Source organism: Lonchura striata, chromosome 36 (assembly GCF_046129695.1).
Source record: "Lonchura striata isolate bLonStr1 chromosome 36, bLonStr1.mat, whole genome shotgun sequence".
In the NCBI taxonomy this organism is placed as follows: Eukaryota; Metazoa; Chordata; class Aves; order Passeriformes; family Estrildidae; genus Lonchura; species Lonchura striata.
Window position 1 is genome coordinate 2,205,402 of NC_134638.1, and position 15,270 is coordinate 2,220,671.

At 58.3% G+C, this 15,270-nt stretch overlaps 1 protein-coding gene across 1 annotated transcript; it reads left to right on the forward strand.

Moving 5' to 3' along the window:
- The first annotated feature begins 1,570 nt into the window (after nucleotides 1–1,570).
- Nucleotides 1,571–14,824, forward strand: LOC110483987 (5-aminolevulinate synthase, erythroid-specific, mitochondrial). Its single transcript, XM_077789768.1, has 10 exons — nucleotides 1,571–1,635; nucleotides 2,910–3,026; nucleotides 3,508–3,585; nucleotides 5,162–5,369; nucleotides 6,342–6,526; nucleotides 8,482–8,661; nucleotides 10,057–10,221; nucleotides 11,490–11,758; nucleotides 13,058–13,217; nucleotides 14,072–14,824. Exons 1-10 carry the CDS (start codon nucleotides 1,605–1,607, stop codon nucleotides 14,224–14,226), a joined length of 1,548 nt encoding a protein of 515 aa, XP_077645894.1. The 5' UTR covers nucleotides 1,571–1,604; the 3' UTR covers nucleotides 14,227–14,824.
- Nucleotides 14,825–15,270: the final 446 nt, after the last annotated feature.

A 15,270-nucleotide genomic window follows, 5' to 3' on the forward strand; every position in this document is an offset into this window, starting at 1 on the left:
TATTTGGGGTTTTTGGGGGGTTTCTGTGAGATTTTTTAGGACTTTTTGGGGTTTGGGGGTTTTTTGGTTTTTGGGGAATTTTTTTGGCAGATTTTGGGGTTTTTTTTGGGTTTTGGGGTGGTTTTTGGAGGACTTTTGGGTTTTTTGGGGATTTTTTGCCTTTTTTTTTTTTTTTTTAAGGGGGATTTGTGGTGTTTTGGTTTCTGGGGCGGGTTTTGGGGGTTTTTTGGGTTTTGGGGTTTTTTTGGGGTTTTGGGGTTTTTTTGGGGGTTTCGGGGTTTTTTGGGTTTTGGGGTTTTTTTGGGGTTTTGGGGTTTTTTTGGGGTTTTGGGGTTTTTTTGGGGGTTTTGGGGTTTTTTTGGGGTTTTGGGGTTTTTTTGGGGTTTCGGGGTTTTTTTGGGGTTTTGGGGTGGTTTTTGGGGGTTTTGGGGTTTTATGGGGAATTTTTGGGCGGGTTTTTGGTTTTTTTCGGGCGTTTTGGGAGGTTTTGGGGTTTTTGGGGTTTTTTTGGGGTGTTTTGGTGTGGTTTCTAGGGAACTTTTGGGGTTCTTTGGGGAATTTTTGGGGAGCTTTGGGAGGTTTGGGGGTTTTTTTGGGGGGTCTTTGGGCTTTTTTGGGATTTTTGTTTTTTTTTTGTGGGGGTCTTTGGGTTTTCTTGGGGTTTTTGGGGGGTTTTTGTGGGGAATTTTTTGGGGAATTTTTTTGGAGTTTTGGGAGGTTTTTTGGGGGGGTTTGGGGGTTTTTTTGGGGTTTTTTTGGTTTTTTTTTTGTTTTTGGGGGTCGGGGTGGGGGTTGGGCCACCCCAAATTCCCTCCCCGCCCGGGGTCACGTGACCCGGCCGGCTCCAGGTGTCGGGGGTTGATAAGGGGGGGAGGGGCTGATAAGGGGGGGAGGGGCCACACCCACCCCAAAAACCCCCAAAAATGGGGCGCTGGCTCCTGGGCGGGGCTGGGGGAGGGGCGGATCTGGGGGGTCCTGGGGAGATTTTTGGGGTTCCTGGAGGGATCTGTGGGGTCTCAGTGAAGTTTTTGGGGGTCACGGGGGGATTTTTGGGGGGTCCCAGGGGGATTTTGGGGTCTCAGTGAAGTTTTTGGGGGTCACGGGGGGATTTTTGGGGGGTCCCGGGGGGTTTTTGGGTTCCTGGAGGGATTTTGGGGGGTCTCGGGGGGATTTTGGGGGGTCCTTGCGGGGTTTTAGGGTCTCAGGGTTTTTTTTCGGGGGTCCTGGGGTGTTTTTAGGGGTCCCGGGGGGATTTTTGGGGGGTCCTGGAAAGGTTTTGGGGTCCCCGGGGGATTTTTGGGGTTCCCATGTGGTTTTTGGGGTCCTGGGGGTGTTTTTGGGGGGCCCTGGGGGGGTTTGGGGGTCCCGGGGGGATTTTTGGGGGGATCCTTTGGTGGTTTTGGGGTCCCGTGGGTTTTTTTGGCGGGTTCTGGGGGGATTCTGGGGGGTCCCGGGGGGATTTTGGGGTCCCGGTGGGATTTTGGGGGGTCCCGGGTGGGTTTTGGGGTGCGGGACCCCCTGAACCCCCTTTCTCGCCCGCAGCCCCCATGGCCGCTCTGCTGCGCTGCCCCGTCCTGGCCCGGCACCCGCGGCGGCTGCGGGCGATGGGCACGGCCCCGGCGCGGCCACAGCGCGGTACCGACCCGGGGAGAGCCCGAAAATCCCCAAAACACCCCAAAATACCCCGAAAATACCCCAAAATACCCCGAAAACACCCCAAAATACCCCGAAACACCCCAAAATACCCCGAAAATACCCCCAAATACCCCGAAAACACCCAAAAAACACCCCAAAATACCCCGAAAACACCCCAAAATACCCCGAAACACCCCAAAATACCCCAAACCACCCCAAAATACCCCAAAACCACCCCAAAATACCCCGAAAATACTCCAAAATACCCTGAAAACACCCCAAAATACCCCAAAATCCCCCAAAACACCCCAAAATACCCCAAAATACCCCGAAACACCCCAAAACACCCCAAAATACCCCGAAAACACCCAAAAAACACCCCAAACCACCCCAAACCACCCCAAAATACCCCGAAACCGGGAAGAGCCCGAAACCCCCCAAAAACACCCCAAAATACCCCCAAAACACCCCAAACCACCCCAAAATACCCCAAAACACCCCAAAATACCCCGAAAACACCCCCAAAAAACCCCAAAACACCCCGAAAACACCCCAAACCACCCCAAAATACCCCAAAAACCACCCCCAAATACGCCAAAATACCCGAAAATAACCCCCAAAAACGCCTCAAAACACCCCGAAACCGGGGAGAGCCCGAACCCCCCAAAACACCCCAAAATAACCACCAAAACACCTCGAAACCCCGAAAAACCCCAAAAACACCCCAAAAACATCCCAAAACACCCCCCAAACCCCCCCAAAACACCCCAAAACACCCCGAAACCGGGGAGACCCCCCTGACCCCACCCCGGTACCCCCGCCCCAAATTTGGGGATCCCCCCAGACCCCAGTTGATCCCCAAATTTTGGGGGGTACCGGGGGGGATTTGGGGGGGATTTTCGGGATTTGGGGGATTTTGGGGGTTTTGGGGAATGTTTGGGGGATTTTGGGGGTTTTGGGGAATGTTTGGGGGATTTTGGGGGGGTTGATGATTTTTGGGGTGTCTGGGAGGTTTTGGGAGGGGGTGGAGAAGTTTCGGGCGATTTTGGGTTTTTTCTGGGCAGATTTTTGGGTTTTTTGGGGCAGATTTGGGGTTTTTTGGGGCTGATTTTGGGGATTTTTGGGCTGATTTTGGGATTTTTTGGGACAGATTTAGTGGGTTTTATGGGACAGATTTGGGGGATTTTTGGGCTGATTTTGGGGGTTTTTGGGCTGCTTCTTTGGGATATTTTTTGGGGATCGTTTTGGGGTGCTGACCCCCTGCCCCCCCTCAGGTGACCCCCCCGGGGGGTCCCCGTGCCCCTTTTTGGGGGCGCAGGGGGGGGAGGGGCCGCCCCTGGTGCTGCGCGCGGCCCCGGAGCTGCAGGAGGACCTGGCGCCCCCCGAGGAGGGTGAGAATTGTGGGGACCCCCAAACCCCCAAAACCCCCCCCAAAACCCCCCCAAAATCCCCCAAAACCCCCCAAATCCCCCCAACCCTCCAAACCCCCCAAAACCCCCAACCCCCCAAAACCCCCAAAACCCCTCCAAAACCCCCCAAAACCCCCAACCCCCCCAAAACCCCCCAAAACCCCCCCAAAATCCCCCAAAATCTCCCCAAAACCCCCCCAAATCCCCCAACCCCCCAAAACCCCCAAACCCCCCAAAATCCCCAAAACCCCCCAAAATCCCCCAAAACCCTCCAAAACCCCCCAAATCCCCCAAAACCCCCAAACCCCCAAAATGCCCCCAAAACCCCCCAAAACCCCCCCAAATCCCCCAAATCCCCCCAAACCCCCCAAAACCCCCCCAAAACTCCCCCAAAACCCCCCCAGACCCCCCCAATCCCCCCAGACCCCCCAGTATCGGCCCCCCACCAGCTGTGCCCCCCCAGAGCCCCTGGATTGGCTGCTGGATTTTGGGGACCCCCCCGAGGAGCCCCCCGAGAGGCGGCTGGAGGAGAACCTGCCCGGTGAGGGGGGGGGGGATTTGGGGGATTTGGGGGATTTTGGGGGATTTGGGGGATTCAAAGGGATTTTAAGAGAATTTGGGGGGATTTGGGGGATTTTAAGGGGATTTTGGGGGCAATTTGAGGAGATTCAAGGGGAATTTGGGAGGATTTTGGGGGGATTTGGAGGGATTTTGGGGAGATTTTGGGGGATTTTGGGAGATTCAAGGGGATTTTAGGAGAATTTGGGGAGATTTTTGGGGGATTTCGGGGATTGGGGGAGATTTTGGGGGGCTTTGGTAGATTCAAGGGGATTTTAGGGGAATTTGGGGGGATTTTTGGGAGGATTTTTGGGATTTGGGGGATTTTAGGGGAATTTGGGGGGATTTCTGGGGGGGGTTTGGGGGGATTTTGAGGGGATTTTAGCGGGATTTTTGGGGTTCCGGGGGCGTTTGGGGGGCGATTTGAGAAGATTCAAGGGGATTTTTGGGGGGATTTTGGGGGTTTTGGGGGGAGATTTGGGCGGATTTGGGGGATTTAAGGGGGGATTGGGGGGATTTAGGGGACTAGAGGCAGATTTGGGGGGATTTGGGGGAATTTGGACATTTTGGGGATTTGGGGGGAATTTGGGGGGATTTCGAGGATTTGGGGGAATTTGGGGGGACTTTGGGGATGTTTTGGGAGGATTTGGGGGAGATGTTTGGGATTTTGGGTGATTTGGGGGATTTTGGGGGGCTCGGAAGCGTTTTCAGGTGCAGTTTTGGGGTCTCTGTAGCATTTTGGGATGGAATTTTGGGGTACGATTTTGGGTCTCTGTAAGATTTTGGGGTGCGGTTTTGGGGTTTTTGGGGAGCAGTTTTGGGGTCTCTGTAGATTTTTGGGGTACACTTTTGGGCTCGGGGCTGTTTTAGGCTCGGGGTTTTTGGGGTTCACTTTTAGCCACGGGGTTTTTGTTTTTGGGGTGCCAGAGGACGCCTTCCCGTACGGGGCGGTGCTGGGGGCATCCCTGATTTGGGGTCTCTGTGGTTCGTTTTTGGGGTCCCTGGGTTTGTTTTTGGGGTCCCTGGGTTTGTTTTTGGGGTCTCTGGGTTTCGTTTTTGGGGTCTCTGGGTTCGTTTTCGGGGTCTCTGGGTTCACCCCCGATCTGGGGTCCCTGTGGTTTGTTTTTGGGGTCTCTGGGGTTCGTTTTTGGGGTCCCTGTGGTTTGTTTTTGGGGTCCCTGTGGTTTGTTTTTGGGGTCTCTGGGTTCGTTTTTGGGGTCTCTGGGTTTGTTTTTGGGGTCTCTGGGTTCGTTTTTGGGGTCTCTGGGTTCGTTTTTGGGGTCTCTGTGGTTTGTTTTTGGGGTCCCTGTGGTTTGTTTTTGGGGTCCCTGTGGTTTGTTTTTGGGGTCTCTGGGTTCGTTTTTGGGGTCCCTGTGGTTTGTTTTCGGGGTCTCTGTGGTTTGTTTTTGGGGTCCCTGTGGTTTGTTTTTGGGGTCCCTGTGGTTTGTTTTTGGGGTCTCTGGGTTCGTTTTTGGGGTCTCTGGGTTTGTTTTCGGGGTCTCTGGGTTCACCCCGATCTGGGGTCCCTGTGTTATTTTTGTGTTATTTTTGGGGTGCAGAGGACGCCTTCCCGTACGCGGCGGCGCTGGGGGCGCGCCTGGCGGGGCTGCGCCGCTCGCACACGTACCGCGAGTTCACGGCGCTGGCGCGGCGGGCGCGGCACCCCCCGAGCGCCTTCCTGGGGTCCCCCCCGCGCCTGGTGCAGCTCTGGTGCTCCAACGACTACCTGGGCATGAGCCGGCACCCCGAGGTGCTGCGGGCGGCCAGGTGGGCACCCCGAAACCAGAGCCGGGACCCCCCGGTCCGGAGAGCTGCGAAATATCCCCGGAATATCCCCCGGAATTCCCAAAATATCCCCAAAATATCCCCAAAATATCCCCGAAATATCCCCCGGAATTCCCGAAATATCCCCGAAATTCCCGAAATATCCCCGAAATATCCCCCCGAATTCCCGAAATATCCCCGAAATATCCCCGGAATATCCCCCGGAATATCCCCCGAATTCCCGAAATATCCCCGAAATATCCCCGAAATATTCCCCGGAATTCCCAAAATATCCCCGAAATATCCCCCAAAATATCCCCAAATCCAGCCCAAACCTCCCGAAACCACCGCACATCTGCCCCAAAATCCGCCCCTAAACCCCCTAAATTGCCGCTGAATCCACCCAAAACCCCTGAATTCCCCCCAAAATCCCCCCAAAATCTCCCCAAATCCCTCCGAATTGGCCGCGCACGGGCTGGGCGCGGGCTCGGCTCCCAAAACCCCCCAAAACCCCCTGAAAAACCCCCAAAACCCCCTGAACCCCCCCAAATCCCCTCCAAACCTCCCAAATCCCCCAAACCACCCCAAAATCCCCCCCAAATCCCCTGAGATCCTCCCCAAACCCACCCAAATCCACCCCAAACCTGCCGAAACCGCCCCCCATCTCCCCCGAAATCTGCACCAAAACCGCCCTCAAATCCCCCTAAACCCCCCCAAAATTCCCCAAAACCCCCCGAATTTCCCTCTTCAGGGCCGCCCTCGCCGCTCACGGGCTGGGCGCGGGCGGCATGCGGAACATCGCGGGCACGGCACACAAATCCCCCCAAAACCCCCCACTAAAACCCCCCAAATCCCCCCAAAACCCCCACAAAACCCCCGAAAACCCCCAGAATCCCCCCGAATCCCCCCAAAACCCCCGAAAACCCCCAGAATCCCCCCAAATACCCCCAAAACCCCCCGAATCTCCCTCTCCAGGGCCGCCCTCGATGCGCACGGGCTGGGCGCGGGCGGCACCCGGAACATCGCGGGCTCGGCGCCGCTGCACGGCGCGCTCGAGGCCGCCCTGGCGCGGCTGCACCGGCAGCGCCGCGCGCTCCTCTTCTCCTCCTGCTTCGCCGCCAACGACACCGCGCTGGCCACGCTGGCCCGGCTGCTGCCCGGTGAGGCGGGACACCCCAGAATGGGACACCCCGGAACGGGGACACCCCCAGAATGGGCAGGGACACCCCCAAAATGGGACACCCCGGAACGGGGACAGACCCAAAATGGGACACCCCGAAAATGGGCAGGGACACCCCGGAACGGGGACACCCCGGAACGGGGACACCCCGAAAATGGGACACCCCGAAAATGGGCAGGGACACCCCGAAAATGGGCAGGGACACCCCGGAAATGGGGAGGGACACCCCGGAAATGGGGAGGGACACCCCAAAAATGGGCAGGGACACCCCGAAAATGGGCAGGGACACCCCGGAACGGGGACAGCCCCAAAATGGGACACCCCCAAAATGGGACACCCCGGGACGGGGACACCCCCAAAATGGGACACCCCCAAAATGGGACACCCCCAGAATGGGACACCCCGGAACGGGGACACCCCCAAAATGGGCAGGGACACCCCGGAACGGGAGGGACACCCTGAAAATGGGGACACCCCGAAAATGGGACACCCCGGAACGGGGACAGCCCCAAAATGGGACACCCCGAAAATGGGACACCCCGAAAATGGGGAGGGACACCCCGAAAATGGGCAGGGACACCCTGAAAATGGGGACACCCCGAAAATAGGCAGGGACACCCCCAAAATGGGGACACCCCGAAAATGGGACACCCCGGAACGGGGACAGCCCCAAAATGGGACACCCCGAAAATGGGACACCCCGAAAATGGGGAGGGACACCCCGAAAATGGGCAGGGACACCCTGAAAATGGGGACACCCCGAAAATAGGCAGGGACACCCCCAAAATGGGGACACCCCGAAAATGGGACACCCCGAAACGGGTGGGACACCCCAGAATGGGCAGGGACACCCCAAAAATGGGCAGGGACACCCCGAAAATGGGCAGGGACACCCCAGAAACGGGCAGGGAACCCCGAAAATGGGCAGGGGCACTCCAAAAACGGGCAGGGAACCCCAAAAACGGGCAGGGACACCCCAGAAATGGGCAGGGGCACTCCAAAAACGGGCAGGGAACCCCAAAAACGGGCAGGGACACCCCATAAATGGGCAGGGAACCCCAAAAACGGGCAGAGCATTCAAAAAACTGGCAGGGCACCCCGAAACTGGTGGGGACACCCCCAAAATGGGCAGGGGGCACCAAAACGGGCGGGACACCCCGAAATGGGCAGGACACCCCGAAAACAGGCAGGACAACCCAAAACGGGCGGGACACCCCACAACCGGGTGTTTTTTGGTGTTTTTTTGGGTTCTGATGGGGTTTTTGGGGTGCTGACAGATTTTTGGGGTTTTTTGGGGCGCTGACAGGTTTTGACCGGTTTTTTGGGATTTTTGACCATCTTTTTGGGGCGCTGACCAATTTTTGGGTTTTTCGGGGTGCTGACGGTTTTTGGGGTTTTTTTGGGGGTTCTGATCAGTTTTTTTGGGTTTTTGGGGTTTTTTTTGTTTTTTTTTTTGGCTGCTGACAATTTTTGGGGTTTTTGGGGCGCTGACGGGTTTTTTTTGTTTTATTCAGATTTCTTTTGGTGCGCTGATGGGTTTTGGGGTTTTTTGAGGCACTGACGGATTTTTGGGAGTTTTCAGGGCACTGACAGGTTTTTTGGGTTTTTTGGGGAGGGTTCTGACCGGTTTTCTGTGGCGCTGATGGATTTTGGGGTATTTTGGAGGGTTTTTGGGGAGGATTTTGGGGTTTTGGGGGGTTTTTAGGGCGCTGACGTTTTTTTGGGGTTTCTCGGGGCGCTGACGGGTTTTTTTTTGGGTTTTTTAGTGTTCTGACGGGTTTTTTTGGGCACTGACAGGTTTTTTGGGGTTTCTCGGGGCGCTGACAGGTTTTTTTGGGGTTTTTCGGGGTGCTGACGGGTTTTTTGGGTTTTTCGGGGTGCTGACGGTTTTTTGGGGTTTCTCGGGGCGCTGACGGGTTTTTGGGGTGCCCCCAGGCTGCCACTTCTTCTCGGACGCGGGGAACCACGCCTCGATGGTGCAGGGCATCCTGCGCAGCGGCGCCCCCAAACACATCTTCCGCCACAACGACCCCCAGCACCTGGACGAGCTTTTGGGGCGCAGCCCCCCCGGGGTCCCCAAAATCGTCGCCTTCGAGTCCGTTCACTCCATGGACGGTGAGCGAGGGGCGCCCCGAAACCCCCCGGGAACCCCAAAAAGCCCAAAATATCCCAAAGTACCGCGGGAACCCCAAAACCGCCCAGGACAAGCCAAAACCCCCCCCCCAAAATGCCCCCAAAATGCCCCCAAAACCAACCCCAAACTCCCCCAAATCCACCCCAAACTCTGCCAAAATCCCACAAAACCCCCAAAATCCCCCAACTGCCCCCAAATCCCTCCAAACCCCCCAAAAATCCCCTTAAACCCCCCCAAAATCCCCCTAAACCGCCCAAATTCCCCCAAATCCCCCCAAATTCCCCAAATCCCTGAGTTCCCAAAATCGCCTTAAAATAACCCCAAATTCCCGAAAAATCCCCCCAAATCCCTCCAAAACTCCCTAAAAATCAGCCCAAAAATCCCCCCATGCCTCCCAAACCACCCTAAAATCCCCCCAAAATCTCTCAAAATTCCCCCAAAATCCCCCCAAAATCTCCCAAAATCCCCCCAAAAATCCCCCAAGAGGCCCCAAATGCCCCCAAAATTCCCCTAAAATCCTCACAAATCTCCCCAATCTCGCCTCAAGTCCCTCCAAAACCCTTCCAAAACCCCACCAAAATCCCCTTAAATCCCCCCAAAATCCCCACCAAAAGACCCTAAAATCCCTCAAAATTCCCCCAAAATCCCCCCAAACCCTCCAATTGCCCCAAATCCCCCAAAACCGGCCCAACCCCCCCTACAAAATCCACCCCAAATCCCCCAAAATCCTCCCAGAGTTCCCAATCTCCCACCAAGCTCGAGAGCGCCCCCCGGTGGTGCCCTGAGTTATTGCACCCGCTCACACAAAATCCCTGCAAAATTCTCCCCAAAATCTCCCAAAATTCCCCGAAATCCCCCCCAAAATTCCCCCAAACATCCCCCCAAAAACCCCCCCAAATCCTACCAAAAATCCCCCAAAAATCCCCAAATCCCCCTAAAATTCCCAAAATTCCCCCAAAATCCTCCCAGATTTCCCTGTCTTCCACCAGCCTCGAGAGCGCCCCCCGGTGGTGCCCTGAGTCATTTCACCTGCTCAGCAGAAATCCCCCCAAAATCCGCCCAATAATCCCCCCAATAATCCTCCCAAAATCCCCCAAAAATCCTCTAAATCCCCCCAAATCCCCCCAAAACCCCCAAAATTTCCAAAAATCCTCACAGATGATTCCCCCCAAAATCCCCAAATCCCCCCAAAATTCCCCAAATCCTCCCACAGTTCCCTATCTTCCACCAGGCTCTATAGCGCCCCCCGGTGGTGCCCTGAGTCATTGCACCCACTCACCCGAAATCCCCCCAAAATCCCCCCAAACTCCCCCCAAATCCCCCCAAAATCCCTCCCAAATCCCCCAAAATCCCCCAACCCCCCCAACGCCGCGCAGGCTCCATCGCGCCGCTGGCCGAGCTCTGTGACGTGGCGCACGCCCACGGCGCCCTCACCTTCGTGGACGAGGTTCACGCCGTGGGGCTCTACGGGCCCCGGGGCGGCGGCATCGCCGAGCGGGACGGGGTCAGCGGCAAGGTGGACGTGGTGTCCGGGACCCTCGGTACGGGGGGACCCCGAAACGGGCAGGGGGCACCCCAAAAACGGGCAGGGGGCACCCCAAAATGGGGCACCCTGAAATGGGGCACCCTGAAATGGGGGGAAGAAGGGACGGGGAGCCTGGGGTGAACGGGACCCTCGGTATGTGGGGACCCTCAAAAGGGGAGGGGGCACCCCTAAAATGGGGGGGACACCCCCAAAATGGGGGGCAACCCGAAATGGGGGAGAGGGGACCCCAAAAATGGGGGACAACCCGAAATTTGGGGCAGGGACACCCCGAAAATGGGAGGAGAAGGGACGGGGAGCCTGGGGTGTCTGGGACCCTTGGGACGGGGGGACCCCAAAATGGATTTGGGACCCCAAAAATGGGGCAGGGACACCCCAAAATGTGGAGAGGGATCACCCCAAAAATGGGCAGGAGGGACAGGGAACCTGGAGATGAGAAGCCTGGGGTGTTCGGGACCCTCGGTACGGGGGGACCCCAAAAATGGGGGGACACCCCGAAAATCGGGGGACCAGAAATGGGAGGAGGGGACCTCAAAAATGGGAGGCAACCCGAAAATGGGGGGAAGAAGGGATGGGGAACCTGGGGTGAACGGGACCCTCGGTATGTGGGGACCCTCAAAAGGGGAGGGGGCACCCCAAAAATGGGGGGGACACCCCAAAAATGGGAGGCAACCCGAAATGGGGGAGAGGGGACCCCAAAAATGGGGGACAACCCGAAATTTGGGGCAGGGACACCCCGAAAATGGGAGGAGAAGGGATGGGGAGCCTGGGGATGGGGAGCCTGGGTGTTCGGGACCCTCGGGACGGGGGGGACCCCAAAAATGGGGAGGGATACCCCAAAAATGGGAGGTCACGAAATTTGGGGCAGGGACACCCCAAAAATGGAGGGGGGGGGAGCCTGGGTAAAGGGAGATCCCAAAAATAGGTTGGACAGGGAGCCTGGGGTGTTCGGGACCCTCGGGACGGGGGGAACCCCAAAAGGGGAGGGGGCACTCCAAAATGGGGGTGGGACCCCCAAAATGGGGGGAGGGAGTCTCAGTATGGGGGTGGGGGACCCCGAAATGGGGGTGGGACCCCCAAAATGGGGGGAGGGAGTCTCAGTATGGGGGTGGGGGACCCCGAAATGGGGGTGGGACCCCCCAAACGGAGCTCGGGACGCTGAGTTCGGGGAAGCAGCGCGGCAGCGCGGGCCGGGGGTGCCCGCAGGAGCCCGGCGGACCCCCGGAGTGATTTGGGGGTGCCCCCCCGGCCCCGCCGTGCCCGCAGGGAAGGCGCTGGGCGCCGTGGGGGGCTACATCGCCGGCGGGGAGGCTCTGGTGGACGCCGTGCGCTCCTTCGGGCCCGGCTTCATCTTCACCACGGCGCTGCCGCCCGCCGTGCTGGGCGGCGCGCTGGCGGCGCTGCGCGTCCTGGCGGGGCCCGAGGGGGGCGCTCTGCGCCGCTCGCACCAGCGCAACGCCAAACACCTGCGGCTGCTGCTGCGCGACCGCGGCGTGCCCGCGCTGCCCGCGCCCAGCCACATCGTGCCCGTGCCCGTGAGTGCCCCTCGGGGGGTTTGGGGGTGATAGTCTGGGGTTTGGGGGGATTTGGAGGGGTTTTTGGGGGTGCCCGCGCTGCCCGCGCCCAGCCACATCGTGCCCGTGCCCGTGAGTGCCCGGCGCTTTGGGGGTGATAGTCTGGGGTTTGGGGGGATTTTGGGGGGTTTGGAGGGGTTTTGGGGGGAATTTTCTGGGATTTGGGGGGTGTTTGGGGGGGTTACGGGGGTTTTGGGAGCACCCGCGCTGCCCGCGCCCAGCCAGATCGTGCCCGTGCCCGTGAGTGGCATTCGGGGGGTTTGGGGGAGTTTTGGGGGGGATTGGGGGTGTTTCGGGAGGTTTGGGGGTGTTTGGGGGTATTTTGGGGTGATTTTGGGGTGATTTTGGGGTTATTTAGAATGATTTTGGGCTGATTATTTTAGGATGACTTTGGGGTTGTTTTGGCTGATTTTGGGGTTGTTTTAGGGTGACTTTGGGGTTGTTTTACGGTGATTTAGGCTGATTTTTGGGTGTTGATTTTGGGCTGATTTGGGCTGATTTTGGGTGATTTGGGCTGATTTGGACTGGTTTGGGTTGATTTTGGGGTGATTTATGCTGATTTAGGGTGTTGATTTTGGGGTGATTTGGCTGATTTAGGCTGATTTTGGGGTGATTTTGGCTGATTTGGGCTGATTTTGGGCAGATTTAGGCTGATTTTAGCTGATTTGGGCTGATTTGGGTTGATTTGAGCTGATTTTGGGCTGATTTTGGCTGATTTGGGTTGATTTTGGGCTGATTTTGGCTGATTTCGGCTGATTTTGAGCTGATTTTGGCCAATTTCGGCTGATTTGGGTTGATTTTGGGCTGATTTCGGCTGATTTGGGTTGATTTTGGGCTGATTTGAGCTGATTTTGAGCTGATTTCGGCTGATTTGGGTTGATTTTGGGCTGATTTTAGCTGATTTTGGCTGATTTAGGCTCATTTTGGCTGATTTTGGCTGATTTGAGCTGATTTAGGCTCATTTTGGCTGATTTTGGCTGATTTGAGCTGATTTAGGCTCATTTTGGCTGATTTGGGCTGATTTTGGCTGATTTAGGCTCATTTTGGCTGATTTTGGCTGATTTAGGCTGATTTAGGCTCATTTGGGCTGATTTGAGCTGATTTTGGCTGATTTAGGCTCATTTTGGCTGATTTGGGCTGATTTTAGCTGATTTTAGCTGATTTTGGCTGATTTAGGCTGATTTTGGCTGATTTAGGCTGATTTCGGCCGATTTCGGCTGATGTAATCTGACTCGGCCGGGTTTGGGGGGCTCCCCGCAGGTGGGGGACGCGCGGGCGGCCACGCGGCTGAGCCGGGCGCTGCTGGAGCGCGGCCTCTTCGTCCAGGCCATCAACCCCCCCACGGTGCCCCGGGGGGGCGAGCTGCTGCGCATCGCCCCCACCCCCCAGCACAGCCCCCAGATGATGGAGAACCTGGCGGGTGAGGGCCGGGGCGCCGGGCACCGGGGGGCTCGGGAACCGGGGGGCTCGGGAACCGGGGGGGCGCCGGGCACCGGGGGGCTCGGGAACCGGGGGGCTCGGGGGGAAACCGGGAACCGGGGGGCTCGGGGGGAAAACGGGAACCGGGGGGCTCGGGGGGAAACCGGGAACCGGGGGGCTCGGGGGGAAAACGGGAACCGGGGGGCTCAGGAACCGGGGGGCTCGGGGGGAAACCGGGAACCGGGGGGCTCTGGGAACCGGGGGGCTCGGGGGGAAAACGGAAATTGGGGGGCTCGGGGAACCGGGGGGGCGCCGGGCACCGGGTGGCACGGGGGGAAACCGGGAACCGGGGGGTGCCGGGAACCGGGGGGCTCTGGGGGAAACCGGGAACCGGGGGGCTCGGGGGGAAAATGGGAATTGGGGGGCACCGGGGGGGCACTGGGGGCACAGGGGGCACTGGAAATTGGGGAGCACCGGGAATTGGGGGGGGCACCGGGGGGGGCACCGGGAGCACGGGGGGTGTCACTGGTCACTCGGGGTCACTCGGGGGGGGTCACTCAGGGGGTCATTCGGGGGTCACTCGGGGGGTCACTCGGGGTCACTCAGGGGGTCACTCGGGGGTCACTCAGGGGGTCACTCAGGGGGTCACTCGGGGGGTCATTCGGGGGGTCACTCGGGGGGTCACTCGGGGGTCACTCGGGGGGGGTCACTCGGGGTCCCTCGGGGTCACTCGGGGTCCCTCGGGGGTCACTCGGGGGGTCACTCGGGGGTCACTCGGGGGGGTCACTCGGGGTCCCTCGGGGGTCCCTCGGGGCAGTCCCGCTGCCGGGCGCCCCCTGACCCCGCGCCCCCCAGACCAGCTGTCCGAGTGTTGGGGGGCGCTGGGGCTGCCCCGGGACTCGCCGCTGGGCCCCGCCTGCGCCTCCTGCCAGCGGCCGCTGCACTTCTCGCTGATGAGCGCCTGGGAGCGGCAGCACTTCCAGCTGGGGGGGGTCCCCGCCACCGCCTGAGCCCCCCGAAAACCGCCCCCGAAATGCAGCAAAAATGACCCCAAAACACCCCCGGGATGCAGCCACCCATCCCCAAAAACACCCCCCGAAAATGCGGCTAACCCCCCCAAAACAGCCCCCGGACCGCTGATAGCCCCCCAAAAATCAACCCCCAGACCGCTGATATCCCCCCCAAAAAACACCCCCGAAATGCAGCAAAAATGACCCAAAACCACCCCTGGAATGCAGCAACCCATCCCCAAAAGCACCTCCCGAAAATGCGGCTAACCACCCCAAAAACCACCCCGAAATTGTAACTGACCCCCCCCCAAAAAACCCCCCCAAACTGGAACTGAGCCCCCCAAAAACGCCCCCGAAATTGCAGCGAACCCCCCAAAAACGCAGCCGATCCCCCCAAAAAATTCCAAAACTGCAGCGACCGCCCCCAAAACCACCCGAAACTCCCAGGCCACTCCCAGTCCCTCCCAGTACAAACCAGTTCCATCCCAGTACAAACCAGTTCCCCCCAGTTCCATCCCAGTATAAACCAGTTCTCTCCCAGTTTGGTCCCAATCCCTCCCAGTCGCTGCCAGTACAAACCAGTAAAACCAGTTTGGCACTGGTGCCGTTCCCGTCTCTTTATTTGGGGCTGGGGTGGGGGGAGTCCCCAAATCCCCTCCCAGTATAAACCAGTTCCATCCCAGTATAAACCAGTTCTCTCCCAGTACAAACCAGTTCCCTCCCAGTATAAACCAGTTCCATCCCAGTATAAACCAGTTCTCTCCCAGTATAAACCAGTTCTCTCCCAGTTCCCTCCCAGTATAAACCAGTTCTCTCCCAGTACAAACCAGTTCCCTCCCAGTATAAACCAGTTCCATCCCAGTATAAACCAGTTCCCTCCCAGTACAAACCAGTTCTCTCAGTTCCCTCCCAGTACAAACCAGTTCCCTCCCAGTATAAACCAGCTCCTCCCCAGTCTCCCCCAGTCCATCCCAGTCCATTCCCAGTCCCCCCCAGTTTGATCCCAGTCTCTCCTAGTTTGGTTCCAGTCCCTCCCAGTGCTCC